The sequence below is a fragment of the Passer domesticus genome, chromosome 5, assembly GCF_036417665.1.
Source record: "Passer domesticus isolate bPasDom1 chromosome 5, bPasDom1.hap1, whole genome shotgun sequence".
In the NCBI taxonomy this organism is placed as follows: Eukaryota; Metazoa; Chordata; class Aves; order Passeriformes; family Passeridae; genus Passer; species Passer domesticus.
The window spans coordinates 2,449,568-2,462,357 of record NC_087478.1 but is presented as its reverse complement, the minus strand read 5'-3'; the positions used below and the strand labels follow the sequence as shown (position 1 = coordinate 2,462,357).

Below are 12,790 nucleotides of genomic sequence, written 5' to 3'. Positions count from 1 at the left end.
GTCTTTGCTCCATCTCCTCCAATGCTTCCCAAAACCTCACATTTCCAAAGTCCTTCCATGAGTTTCCTCACCTGACTCCCTGCTCCTCAGCCCTGCCTGAGCAGCACTCAGTCATCTGCTGCTTGTTCTTGATGTTCTTGATTTGTAAAGTGTGAGCCTTCACATAAAGAATATATAACCCTCTCTATGTGGAAAAATACTTCATGCATGACATCAGAAAAATCATTGCCATGTGCAGAAAATTTCCGTTTCACTTTTGAGATCTCCAGGGCAAAGCTCCATAACCATGCAAAGTCCCTAAGTCAGGTGAGATGAATCCTTAGGGCATATTTGAAATCAAAATTTCCCCACTAGACCTTTTTTTTCCACTTTCCCAAGACTGGGACACACACATATGTCAGACCATTCAATTATTTTCAGAGATGCTATTCTCAACTGCCTTTCAGCCCTACAAAAAGCAAGATTGAGAAAATTCCAGACAAAGGAAAGAATCTGTATCTCTGCTGTTGTTTAAAAAGAAATTTTTTGTTTCTTTTTAGATGAAAATATCAAAGACACGTGTTACTGAGATTGTCTATTTAAGCAGAAGTGTCACACACCAAAACAAGGCTTTCATGTATGATATTCTCAAAACTTGGCTCTGTGTTTTGCTACAAAACCATGTGCTATGATTCCATTTAGACAGTCTGAGCTCTGTGGCTTTACCACGGAACCACGGATGTTATAAACACCCAGAAACAAAAACAAGTGTTCCCCATGCTTTACTTACTGCACTTTCTATACAACACACAGTGTCCAGGCTAGTTTTCCTCCCTCTTCCTCCTTTGTTAATGTTCCTAGTTTTCCTCCCGCTTCCTCTTTTGCTAATGTTCCTAGTTTTCCTCCCTCTTCCTCTTTTGCTAATGTTCCCTCTTCCAATTCCACTTTTTGAGTTCAAGTCCCCAGCCCAGCCTCTCAGCTAGGGCAGGAGTGAGATCCATCAGTGCATCAGGTAAACCACTCTGATTATCAATGTGAGCATGTAAGAATGTTCTTCCACCGCTGCAGCTGACAAAAAGGAAGGAGCACCTTAAAGCTTTGCTTTGGGGGAGGTAAATTAGGTGTCTGCTGTGCTCTAGAGAGGTTTGCCCAGCTCCACTTCTCACAGAATGAGCTAAGAAGGCACATTCCTGAGGCCAAATTCTGCTTAGCATGACAAAGCTTAGTCCACTGTGCAACCTGCTCTAGCCTTGCTGTAGATGGAATTTTTTTTGCATTAGATTCCACTGCCTAGGTCAATGGCTAACAGCTGGTAAGCAGGATTAAGCCAAGAGGTAAGAGAAAAGTTCATGTCTCCCAAACACAGTTTTTTTTGTGGTCATAGGGCTCCTGACAGTTTATATTCCACTTTATTTTACACTGTTTTTTAAACAGAGACATCTGGCACAGCAAACTCAGCAGGGACTGAACTGCCAGATCCTTAGAACAGAACATTCTTGTTCTTCACTGCTGGGAATATTCAAACCCACCTCCATCCCCTCAAGGCTGGTCTTTCCTCCATTGCTGTTTGTATTAAAACTTGCACCTGGTCATTTTATCTGCACTGTATTTCTGTCACTTACACTGCAGACTCACTATTACTCAAATTATTTTTAAGATAATCTCTCTGTAATCTAAGGAACAGTTAATTATAATCTCACAGGCAAATTACAATAAAGTTGGGGTCTGTTCCCCAACCCCACCTTTGGGATCTGTTCCCATCTTACAAATTCACATAAGCAATAAATGACATTAATGGGGGAAAGACTCCTGCAGACCTGAGGTTTGCTCGTTAAAGGATCCTTTGGGAATAGGTTTTGAAATTAGGAAAAGTTCATTACCATTTCAGTCCTGTTGTCGGTATCAATTCCTTCTCTTTGCCTGTATCAGTTTCATCTTCATGAGACTGCACCATTTAGAGAGCCCAGTTTCTCACAGCACATAAATCCCCAGGGCTGATTTAGCTTTTCAGGCACAGCTGGGAGAGTATCTTCATTTTCACCTGGTTTGATTTGTTGCTGTCTCTGGGGAGAGGTGCCCTTCATCTCTGAACTGGGCAGGTGTGTGCAGTGCCTGGTTTCTTCCACTGCTTCTGCCCAAAACTTCAGAGCATCCAGTCTCCTACCAATCCCATCCTACTGCCTTTGTAGTAAGGGGAAAAATGTCCTATTTTTGCACCTTGCTGCTTTAACTTGAGATCAGAATAATGTCAGTGCTGGTGACACACAGCCACGTGACAGAGGAAGTTCTGAGTTTAGGTTAGTGTGGCGTGACTCACTGTCTGTATTTTACCTAACACTAAAAATACCTGTTACAAATTTTCCGCACTCGCTTCTTGTGGACTGAAGGTGCTGTTTTAGACCCTCATCTATCGCTGCTCTGCCAGCTCAGATGTGGAAGAGAAACAGAAGGGAGGGTTTCATGAAGCCTGGTACTGCCAGCACACCCACCAAGAGCAGTTTTGTGGTAGTTTTGTGGTTGGGTGAGTAACATAGGTGCATGGGAAATGTGACGGAAGAAATCTGAAAGAACTGATGCTGATTTAAATGCTGGGTTTCTTTCCCTCCAGTATCTCCTGTCTGATATCTGACAGCTCCTGTGGAAATCCCAAATGCCCTGAGACATCTCAAATGGCATCAGACACCCCAGATCACACTTATCTGTTGGCTCAGATGACAAGGCTTTCAGGTCTCAAAAAGCTTTTCAAACCTAATTTAGGGAGCACTCCAGCAGAACCAAGAACTACTTTTTAATTTTTATGTTTCATGGCTGCCTATTGTCCCAATACACAAGTCTCCTAATTCCAAGGGTTTGTCTCCATCCACTCCATCATAATAATTGAAACCACCTCCAGAATTTCCACAAATGCTGTAGGTACCAAAAATCCATGAAGATGGGGGGAGAAACAGAAATTCCCATCTGTTTTAGGACAGCTAAATTTTCTCATAATTGTGCAACTGACAGAAAGGCTAAATCCCTGTGAACACAATTATACCAGCCTCTCTGTTTGGCCGATTTACTACCTCTAACTGCAGATAAATGGAGTCCCATGACACTTTTGGGGTATGGGAAGTGAGAATAATTGGTAGGGACTGATGAATTTTGTGAATGAAGGAATGAGAGAACAGTGAACATCAGGATAGCAAGAGGAGGAAATAGTGGCACACAGCACCTTGTCATGGGGACGAAAAATTGGAATATGTGCAGAGGGAAAATGAGGAGGCAACAAAACATCAAGACATCTCAAGGTAATGTGAGGGCAGTATTTCAAACGAGTACTAGCAGGAGTGCAGTCCTGGAGAAGATGAGAAGGGATGCAGAATCCAGGGAAAGCTGGGCTGTGCAAAACTAGGTCACCACAGGCTGTGAGGCAGGTTATGCCCAGATATGCTGGCCTCTTAAAAGATTGATATTTTCATATCACACCAACTCAAACAAGTTGATTGGCTAATTACCAACAGGGTGCAAAACAACAGAAAACCCCAGAAAACAAAGCTAATCTTCCCTAAAAATGTAAAAAGTCAGAAATTTGGTGAGGGAGAAAAAAATCTACCCTGCCATTCCCTACTCCCTGGATTCTTCCAATCCCTTGCCTATTTTCCCACTCACACAGCAAGGATGTTGATTTTTTTAGGAGTAAACCATGTAGTCTCCTTGGGAACAAAGATGGAATGAAGTTCTAGGCACAATTCACTCCAGAGGTCAGTATGGTCCAGAGCTCACCAGGTCTGCATCCTCTCTGCAGTCTTCCCAAAGTATTCCAGGAGGTCCCATGACATGAAACCAAAGAAAGACAACGAGATGCTGGAACAGGTCCAGTGGAGCTGGGGAAGGGTTTGGAGCACAGGTTTGATGAGGAGAGGCTGAGGGATCTGGGGGAGCTCAGCCTGGAGAAAATGAGGCTCGGGGAGGATCTTTTCACTCCCTAAAACTACCTGGCATGGGTTACAGGCTGAGTGCCTACTTTTTCTAGAAAGAGGAGTAAAAACCACATAAAGAGGAGGACTTCTGAAGATATATAAGATATTTTGAGACAATTCAGAGCAATCATGGCAAAGGATATTTTGCAATATCTGTATTCATTCACGGCTCCTCCCAGTGTGAGGACTGGTACAACAATAAACCCAAAAGTTGACGGCTTTGATCAAGCACATTGGTGAGAAGTATGGGAAGACAAGCTAATGTTTTAAAAGGTTATGATGGTTCCAAAGGAAAAGGCTCTTGAAAATGGGAGCAAAATATTTTATGTGACAATGGAGCAGTTAAAAGTTAAAAGGAGGCAGGCACAAGGTCACAACAAAACCCGGGAAATTTCCAAAATTCTTTCTGGATAGGAGAAAGGAATATGGTTGTAAAGGTCAAAGAAGATACTGCAGTTATTTAGATGTGAGAAGACAAGAACTTGAGCAATGTGGATGAAATTAAAAGGCTGGATCCAAGGAAGGTTGTGTGTGATCCAGCTGCAAAGTGGATGTTGACCATCTCCCAAGTGCACCATTTCTGCACAATCCCTGGCTGATGTGTGCAAGTTCAGAACAACCTGACATCTGATCATCAATTAAAGAATGTTTGCCCTTTATGATGAGTTGGTTAAATGTTGTGGGTTTTCTTAAGAAGAGACTAATGAGTTGTAGGTTTGAGTGCCTTATGCTGAGATTCAGATCTGCAATCTGCTTCAAAGAGGCTTTTGAAGTCTTGAGGGAAACAAGCTTTTAGCTTTCAGGGAAAGTGAGAGTACATGATCTCAACTTGCTGCTGATCTGATAACTCTTTAATTTTAATCACCCTGACAGTCTGTGGTAAACCATGTGGTTAACTATTTCGGGTGCAGTCGCTTCTCTCAAAGCCACAGTCTGATGTCGTTTACAAGGCAAATCCTTTGATAACAGAAAGATACAAGGGGATTAAAACAACCCTTATGCAGATTAGCTGTTAAACTGCGCACAAACCTTTCATTGTTGCCTTCTTCAAACTTTGTGACTTACTAAACAGCAAAACAATGTAAAGTAAAAAGGGCAGAAATTATCGACGCGAGGAAATGAAAGAAAAAGGCATTGCAGGGCTGGGGCTGGGAGTCACAGGTTGAGTTGCTGTTGGTCTTTCAAGGAGAAAGCACTTTTGGGAGTCAAGGGCAGACACCAGATGATGAACAACTATCAGGGACTTGATGGCCTTTGGCAGTCATTCCTACTGTTTGCTAAGGCTGCATTAATTATGGGTGCAGAAAGTGTAAGGATATGAGGATTAAGAAATCTCACTCCTGATAGCTGTTACTGTTGTGCATAAGCATAAAGGGCCACAGATCATGCCCCCAAAGATCCAGAGGCCTGGTGCAACCAGACTATTTGAGCCTTGAATTTCTCAGCCTTTAGGCCTTAACTAATAATTAAGTAGTGCCTTTACCAACCTCCGGGTCCCCAGCTCAGCTTGAGCAGGCTTTTCAAGTGCGCTGAAATGATCTAACTTAACTCATTCCAACTGATTAAGAAGTATATTTAGATATGATTTGGTGATGATACAACACTTCACGTCTTTGTTTTGGGACAAGTTATATTTAGGTTTGCAAACTTATTTCACAGTAAACTGCTCTTTAGTGTCCTCAGACAGAACTGAGAGTCTGTGCCTGTTCCCAGTGTTTGCTTATATATGATTGCAACTTTTAATTGCTTACTTTTGCCTATTGTGCCTCACTCCATAGACTGAGGGCAGCACACTCTGGTGGTGGTAGCTGCTTTCCAAAACAATTACATACAGCTGCATTAAGAAAATGCTGACAATAATGATTCTTCATTAAGAAAATGTTTCATGTTGTCCATCTGCTGGACATGTCTGGTATTGAGAACAGGGAAGTCCTTGATCCATAAAGTAAAATGCCAGGCTGTGCTGATTCTCAGGCTTTCTATTTGCAGGAGCATGCCCACGTCTTCCACCGAGTGAATTTGCTGATGTTACTGCCGACATGTATCCAGTACAGACCAGACTGTACTATGTGTGTGACCCTGGCTATGACAGAGAAGCTGGTGTATACCTAGGAATTCAGTGTAAGAGTGGACAGCAGGGTGCTGTTTGGGAATTCCAACATTTTAAATGCATTGGTGAGTGAGTGTTGTTTTTTTTTCTATATATAGAGGTGTTTCTCCTCCATGTGTAACTTGGTATAAAACAAATCTGGGCATTAACAAAAGATCTTTTGTGCTTATTTTTCTAAGTTAGAACTTGAAACAGTTTTATCCAACCTCTAGAAGCTTGGGTGCTCTGGCACTTTGTTCTGATATTCGTCCTGCAGTAACTCAACAAATGTAACTTCTCCACAGAAATTAAAAATTCATCAGCAATGGCTTCCAAGACAGAGTTAGAACTTACACAGAAGCCAGAAATAGAACCAACGAGCCCTGCACCCCAGAAGCAAGAAGACCTTTCAGAGTCCAAACAAAAAGGTAGATAAGAGCTCATTCAATACTTTTCCTGCTGATTTCCATGGAAGTAGTGTAAAAATGGTGAATAATATTTAATTATTTTGCAGACAGAGGGAAAGAAATTATTTCTGTAATATCTTGGCTGAATAAGGTGGTACAGTATAAGCAAATGAGCATTTTATATCCTAACCAAGAATTATAAAGGCTTGAAATACCTTGCTTGTCTTTATTTCCTAAGAACACAAAATTTTCAAGAACAGAAGCAGTATGCAAACTCTGTCTGCTTTAACCATGTGCTGCCTTGTGCTCCCACAGATTTCTGTGGTCCTCCCAAGACTGTTCCACATGCCTCCATAAAGCTGCCCCAAACGCATTACGTGGGACAAGTCTTACATTTCAAATGCCAGGCGGGTTATGATAAGAGACCCCCCACCTCTGGCAGCAGGACGTGCAAGGAGGTGGATGGCAGAACCTTCTGGACCCCCCTTGATATGAGATGCACCAATGACACCAACCAGTGGCCACCACAGACCATTGGGCCAGGTAAGATGGTTGTGGTTACACCACAGCAATGCCCTGACCTGCTCATGTGGGGTTCAGACACCCCGGCTGTCCTGGGGAGAGTGGGGGCTTCAAAAAAGTTTACTAAAGAAGCCCTGCCACTGAGGGGAAGAAAGAAGTCCCTTGTGTGTTTAAACACCTTGATAGAAAGGGGTTGAAATGAAGGCAAATCCTTCCTTAGCCTCAGATTTTGTCAACAGTTTAAATTTAAGGAATCACCCTGTCCTGCAAGTTCTGTTGATGGCAAATCAGATGTATTCATATAAAAGGGAGTTGTTTATTAAGACATATGAACAGGAGGTAACAGACAAAAGACTTTCATCAGGATTACTTGCTACACAGTATAAAATTAAAATAACTACCAGCAGATTATAGCACAATATAAAACTGTATCAAGATACCTATATTAAAGCCAACAAAAGAAATAGTATTGATTAGGAGTCAAATGTAACTTACCACTGAAATAATTATAATGTACAGATTCCTTTACTTAATCCCTTGGGAAGTATTTGTGAAATAGGTTTCCCTACTCATGGCAGAAACTCCACACATTTCCAGGAAAATGTACAGATTTCTACTTTGTGAAAGTTTGCTGTGGCTTTTATATCTGTAAAATGAATGGCTGTCAGTGAGAAATTCAGCCTATTTTGTCATTCCAGCCCTTGTGACCATACCAGACCACTGCATACCTTGTTTCAGCATCAGCCCAGCACTTTCTCCCCTATTTCATAGATCTGTTCCCCTGTGGTGCCTGGTTCAGAGTGTTCCTGGTACAGAATGAATCCACTGAAATTTCACTTGGTGCTATCAGGATAAAAGAATTTCTTGCTCTGATAGATACAGCCCATCAACAAACCAGTCCTAGAAAATAATACAGCCGATTGGAATTTCATCTATTTAAAAATTACAAATATTTTAGAATTTTTAAATTTGGATTGTGAAAAACATGGGACTGGATAACAAAAGAAGCCCCCGTTGCCTTTAATTTAACTGAACAGTAATTCCAGTTTCCTGCAAAATGCTCTCAAACCTCAGCAAGGTCAGGTCCTTGCAAATAGAGTACCAAATGTTTATTCCCCTAAAGTGTTGCCTTTGTATTTGTTATGATCTGATGTCTGTAATGAGGCTAGAACTTTCTCAGTTCTCCTTCAGCATTCAGCACAAAAAAAAATTTCAACCACTATTACAGGGCATCTTGTTAAAAATTTTGCCCCATATCAGGGCAAGTTCAGACTTCCTTTTCAGGATAAGAGAGAAATTAATTTCTTGCACCAGGGAAAGTTTAGTTTACATTTCTGGACAAAAACAGATCCTGGTTGAAACCATGTTTCCAAGTACTAGCGTGACACCTTGAAAGTCATCCTTCCCCTCTTATATGAGGTAAAGATCTTAGATGGATCCCATTCCAGTTCACTTCATGCCCACCACTAACAGGTATCAGGTTAGCAGGTATGTTGGTATCCAGGCTGGAAAGATCTTTTGATGGCCAAGAAACAAACATGGCAATTTTAAAGCTATCAGACTCCACCCTTGGAGCTGCTTTGGTGCTGGAATGAGCTGGGCTTGGTGCTTTGGTGCTGGAATGAGCTGGCTCTTTGCCCAGCTCTGTCCTCATCACTGTCCTGGTGCTCTTCATCAGAAGAGCAAATTGATAAAAAAAATCAAGATTTTTCTCTCTCTTCATAGGTTTGAGTCTTCTGTCCTCTTTCCCTTCCTCATCAGGGACACTGCCAGTGACAGGTATGTCATTTTATTAAAGACTTCACCACCCAGAGCACTTAGTTGGTCTTTCAGTTTGTTGTTCCATTCCAAAGAGATCCATCTCTGTTAGAAGAGCTGCTAAATATGCTTCAAGACAAAGCTATACCCATGTATTTTGTGAGAAGTTAGTAAAGACAGTATAACCAGATTGTTTAAGCACTTAAGCTTTTACAAAGAAATTTTCAAATATTTGTAAGGAATGTAAAAGAAAACAGATCAACCAAAAGTCTGTTTTTTAAATGGAACCATTTTCAGATTCTTCTCTGAGACCTTCTGTGAATTCAGTGAATCACTTCAACTGGAAAAAAGCAGAAATAAAAAAGTAAATATTTAAATGCTGAGGTCTTTTTCACATTTTCAAAGGAATAAAAAAGAGGGCAAATAGAACATTTCTTCATGGCTAAACCAATGCATTTAGATCAGTCTGAAGAGATTTTCTTCTCCCACTTCCCTATCTTCCACTCAGCCATTAGCTGATGAAATAGAAATTGTGTCTTACTGTGCATAAGCTCAAGACTTTGCACAAGGGCTCTTGATTCCAGCTGGAGTCTGTCAAAAACTGTAGTGCACATTATGGTGAGAAGAAATAATGGAGTGAGATGAAGGAAGGGAAGGAGGAGTTTTGCAAACTGCTCCAGAGACCACAACAACAGCAGTCCCTGGTTATTTGACTGTGGTCAATCACTAGTAGCCCAAGTCCCCTCTGCTTGAGTCCTGGGAGCAATGGGAAAACATGGAAAAATTCCTGCCTCTGGGCAGAGGGGCAAGATGAGACCCCATCCCTAATCCTGCCTGTTTTTCCCAGCTGGAGTAAATACAATAATTAAGGTAACTCCAGGTGCTAACCATATTGGTTTTCACGTTTTACAGCTATCTGGTTTGTTCTGCTTATCATTCCCACTGCCTTTGTGTGACTCACCAAGCAGCCGATAAGGTAAGTGGGGCAGAAGGAGGAAAACATGGAATATAACAAAAAAATCCCCAGAGGTGGAAGAGTTATCAACTGGATCAGCCTTTCCCTGATGCACTGCTTAGATTTCTGGAATCTTTGGTGTTAAATATGAGCCATGATTTTGGGATTGTCTGATTCAGCTGTTAAATACTGGCACAAAAAAAGGAGGAATCAAATAAAAAAAATCTTAGAACAAGTTGCTGAGAGAGGTTGTGGACTCCTCATCCCTGGAAGGGTCCGAGGCCAGGTTGGATGGAGCAGCCTGGGGTAGTGGAAGGTGTCCCTGCCCATGGCAGGGGAATGGAATGAGATGGGCTTTAATATCCCTTCCAACCCAAATCATTTTGTGATTCTCTAATTCTAAAAAGCAGTCTTTGTCCCAGCCATTGTGGAACTGAGAATGGCAGTTCAAATAATGGGTGGGAGATTAATTCTGTGGGAAAATTAAGGTTAGCTATGCAAATACATTGTTTCAGATAGGTTATGCAATCAGTCTTTTTCTCTCTGGCCAAACTGTGGGAAGTCTGGGGGAGCATCTGCCACCACAACCACGTAATTCTGTTAACTTCTTTCCCCTAATTTCAGAGTTGTGTCATGACAACTTTGTACTTCAGATTTATTTCAGTCTAGCCTCCTCCCTGTTTCTGTTACTACAGTGAGATGCACCAAGGCTGTTCCTGCTCATAGGCTCCCCTGCCTAGTTAAGCCAATTGTTCCTATTTAACATTTGGGAACTCTCCTCTTCTCTCTCTTTACTAATCCTCATCCCTGTTTCTCTTCATGTTCCTTACTAATTACTAATGCTTCTTAGCTGAATGGGGATGTTTCTTGAAAAGTGGGAAGGGAGGACCTTGTGAAACCACATTAGAAGTGGAATTTTGTCGATTCATGGCTGGATAAAGTGTAAACAATGCTTTGAAATGTGCTTTAGTGAAGATAGTCAACCATGGTGCAGATTGCCTGGGCCATTGTAGGATTTCTGAAAGTGTGCTATGTGACAAAGTGTCAAGAATGATCTACATTGTACTGGCTCTGTGGTGGAACAAAGATGAAATAGCCAATGCCAGATGAAATAGGAACTGACAAATGAAAGAGTAACTGAGATCCTAAATGGTGTCATCTGCAAAAAATACTCCGTTGTTTCTCATAGTAAATATAGAAGAAGCCACAGAAAACCTGCTTCTTCCCACCTGTAAAAAAGTATTTTTCCTGTTGTAGGGAAGACTTCTCAGGGAATTGTGGCATTCAGATGCAAACTTGTGAAATTAATGATTTGCCACCAGAAGAAACCAGATTGCACCAGTGACCCCAAGACTAGCAATGGCAAACGAGGAGGAAGCCTGGACACCCAAATCCAATGTGTGAAGGTGGCAGAAGATGTTACAGCTCAACTCTTATGGGGACAGCATGACTTTCCACCTACAGAGTGTTGGTAGGAGGACTGCACCCCATCACTCACTGCTGGGGAAAGAGCCCTGCCTGAAGCTGCTTCCCAAACCCACTTCTCCTCCTCCTACGACACAGCAGATGTATTTCTAATATAACTGCAGCCCCTCCCAAGCCACCAGGAGTACATATGGACAATTCTCCCAAGCACATTGAATGGTGCCACTGTCATTTCAGCCCACACACCATCCTCCCCACAAACAGAGCAGCTTTGCTGGACACCTGATGTCCCCCTGCCTCTTCCCCACCCAGGTGGGGCAAGCGCAGGCACACTTTTCTCCTCAAATTGTTCCCCTTGGAAATTAAACCCCTTCACCCCCTGCACTGCAGCTGAAAATCTGACTGGATTCCCTTATGGTTTGCTATATACATGCATTCCTCATCACTCCCCTCTTCCCAGTTATTTTGGATTTGTGCCTTCCATGACAGTTCCTCCATCATTCCTCCAGCTCAGACAAGGATGATGCAGATCGTGGTGGCCAATTAATTTGACAGCTCCTTTTGTAGCTGCAGAGAGTGAGAGAGCCCAGCACAAAGGCATCTGAGGACAGGCTCAAGCACACATAATACTTGACATGTTCTTGTACTATTGGGAATTTGGATATTCTTCTGCCTCTTTTTAGCCACGCTCATCTGGGTAAGATGGGTTTCACCTGGATGAATCTCAGGCAGGCAGTGGGGAGGAACAAGTCTCTTTGGAGAGCAGTTCTTCTCACCCTATTGCCTATATATATATAATAATAAATATATAGTATATATGATAATACATATATTATTATTCTGTAATATATGTATGTGAATATGTATTTATTTATACACACACAGAGACATATAGTTATTTATGTATATATACAGGTCAAATGACTCAGGGTCCTGACCAGTTTCTCTGTATTGACTTTACCAATGCCCAGATTGACCAGATTAACTACAGATGCTTACATGGCATATGACAAAAGCCAAAATGGGGTGGATCCCTTCCTTATAATTCAGAAGGCATGAGGAGGTTTTGGTCTAGTTTTCTGTTTTGAGATAGAGTGTGTGTCATTGCTTTACTGGTTAGTATTCCTGTTGAGTTATTCTCACTCTACAGCCTTGATGTTTGTATTTCCCATGGCTTTTTTATTCTTGTTGGGATAGGATTTATTTGTAGTAAGTATCTTATTCTATGAACCCTCAGTAAATTCAGGGATACTGTCAAGTATGCTGGGAATGTTAATCTGCTGGAAGGTAGGAAGGGTCTGCAGAAGGATCTGGACAGGCTGGACTGATGGTGGGAGGCCAATGGAATGAGGTTCAACAGACCAAGTGCTGAGTCCTGCATTTTAGCCACAATAACCCCAGGCAGTGCTACAGGCTGGGCCAAAGTGGCTGGAAAGTGTCCCAGGGGGAAAGGACCTGGGTGACAGCAGCTGAACATGGGTCAGCTGTGCCCAGGTGATCAAGAAGGCATCATGGCTTGTATCAGCAATAGTGTGGCCAGCAGGACCAGGGCAGTGATTGCCCTCCTGTGGTTGGCACTGGGGAAGGAAGCCCCACCTTGAGTCCTGTGTCCAGCTCAGGACCCCTCAGATCAGGGAAGACACTGAGGTGGTGGTGAGTCCAGAGAAGGACAATGAAGTTAATGAAGGTCCTGGTG

General features: G+C 42.3%; 1 protein-coding gene across 2 annotated transcripts in view; it reads left to right on the top strand.

Annotated features, from left to right (window-relative positions):
• The window catches only part of LOC135301528 (interleukin-2 receptor subunit alpha-like), a 37,349-nt gene that overhangs the window by 20,073 nt on the left and 4,486 nt on the right, over window positions 1–12,790 (top strand). The window contains exons 4-9 of one of the 2 annotated variants that reach the window (XR_010363277.1): window positions 5,928–6,113; window positions 6,333–6,455; window positions 6,750–6,977; window positions 8,682–8,735; window positions 9,627–9,690; window positions 10,927–11,791. Coding sequence is in view for 1 of the 2 variants with exons in the window: in XM_064421696.1 (XP_064277766.1) it covers window positions 5,928–6,113; window positions 6,333–6,455; window positions 6,750–6,977; window positions 8,682–8,735; window positions 9,627–9,670 (635 nt within the window). In the remaining variant the exon portion in view is untranslated. The remainder of the gene's footprint in view (window positions 1–5,927; window positions 6,114–6,332; window positions 6,456–6,749; window positions 6,978–8,681; window positions 8,736–9,626; window positions 9,691–10,926; window positions 11,792–12,790) is intronic. The other variant, XM_064421696.1, reaches the window with a different exon arrangement.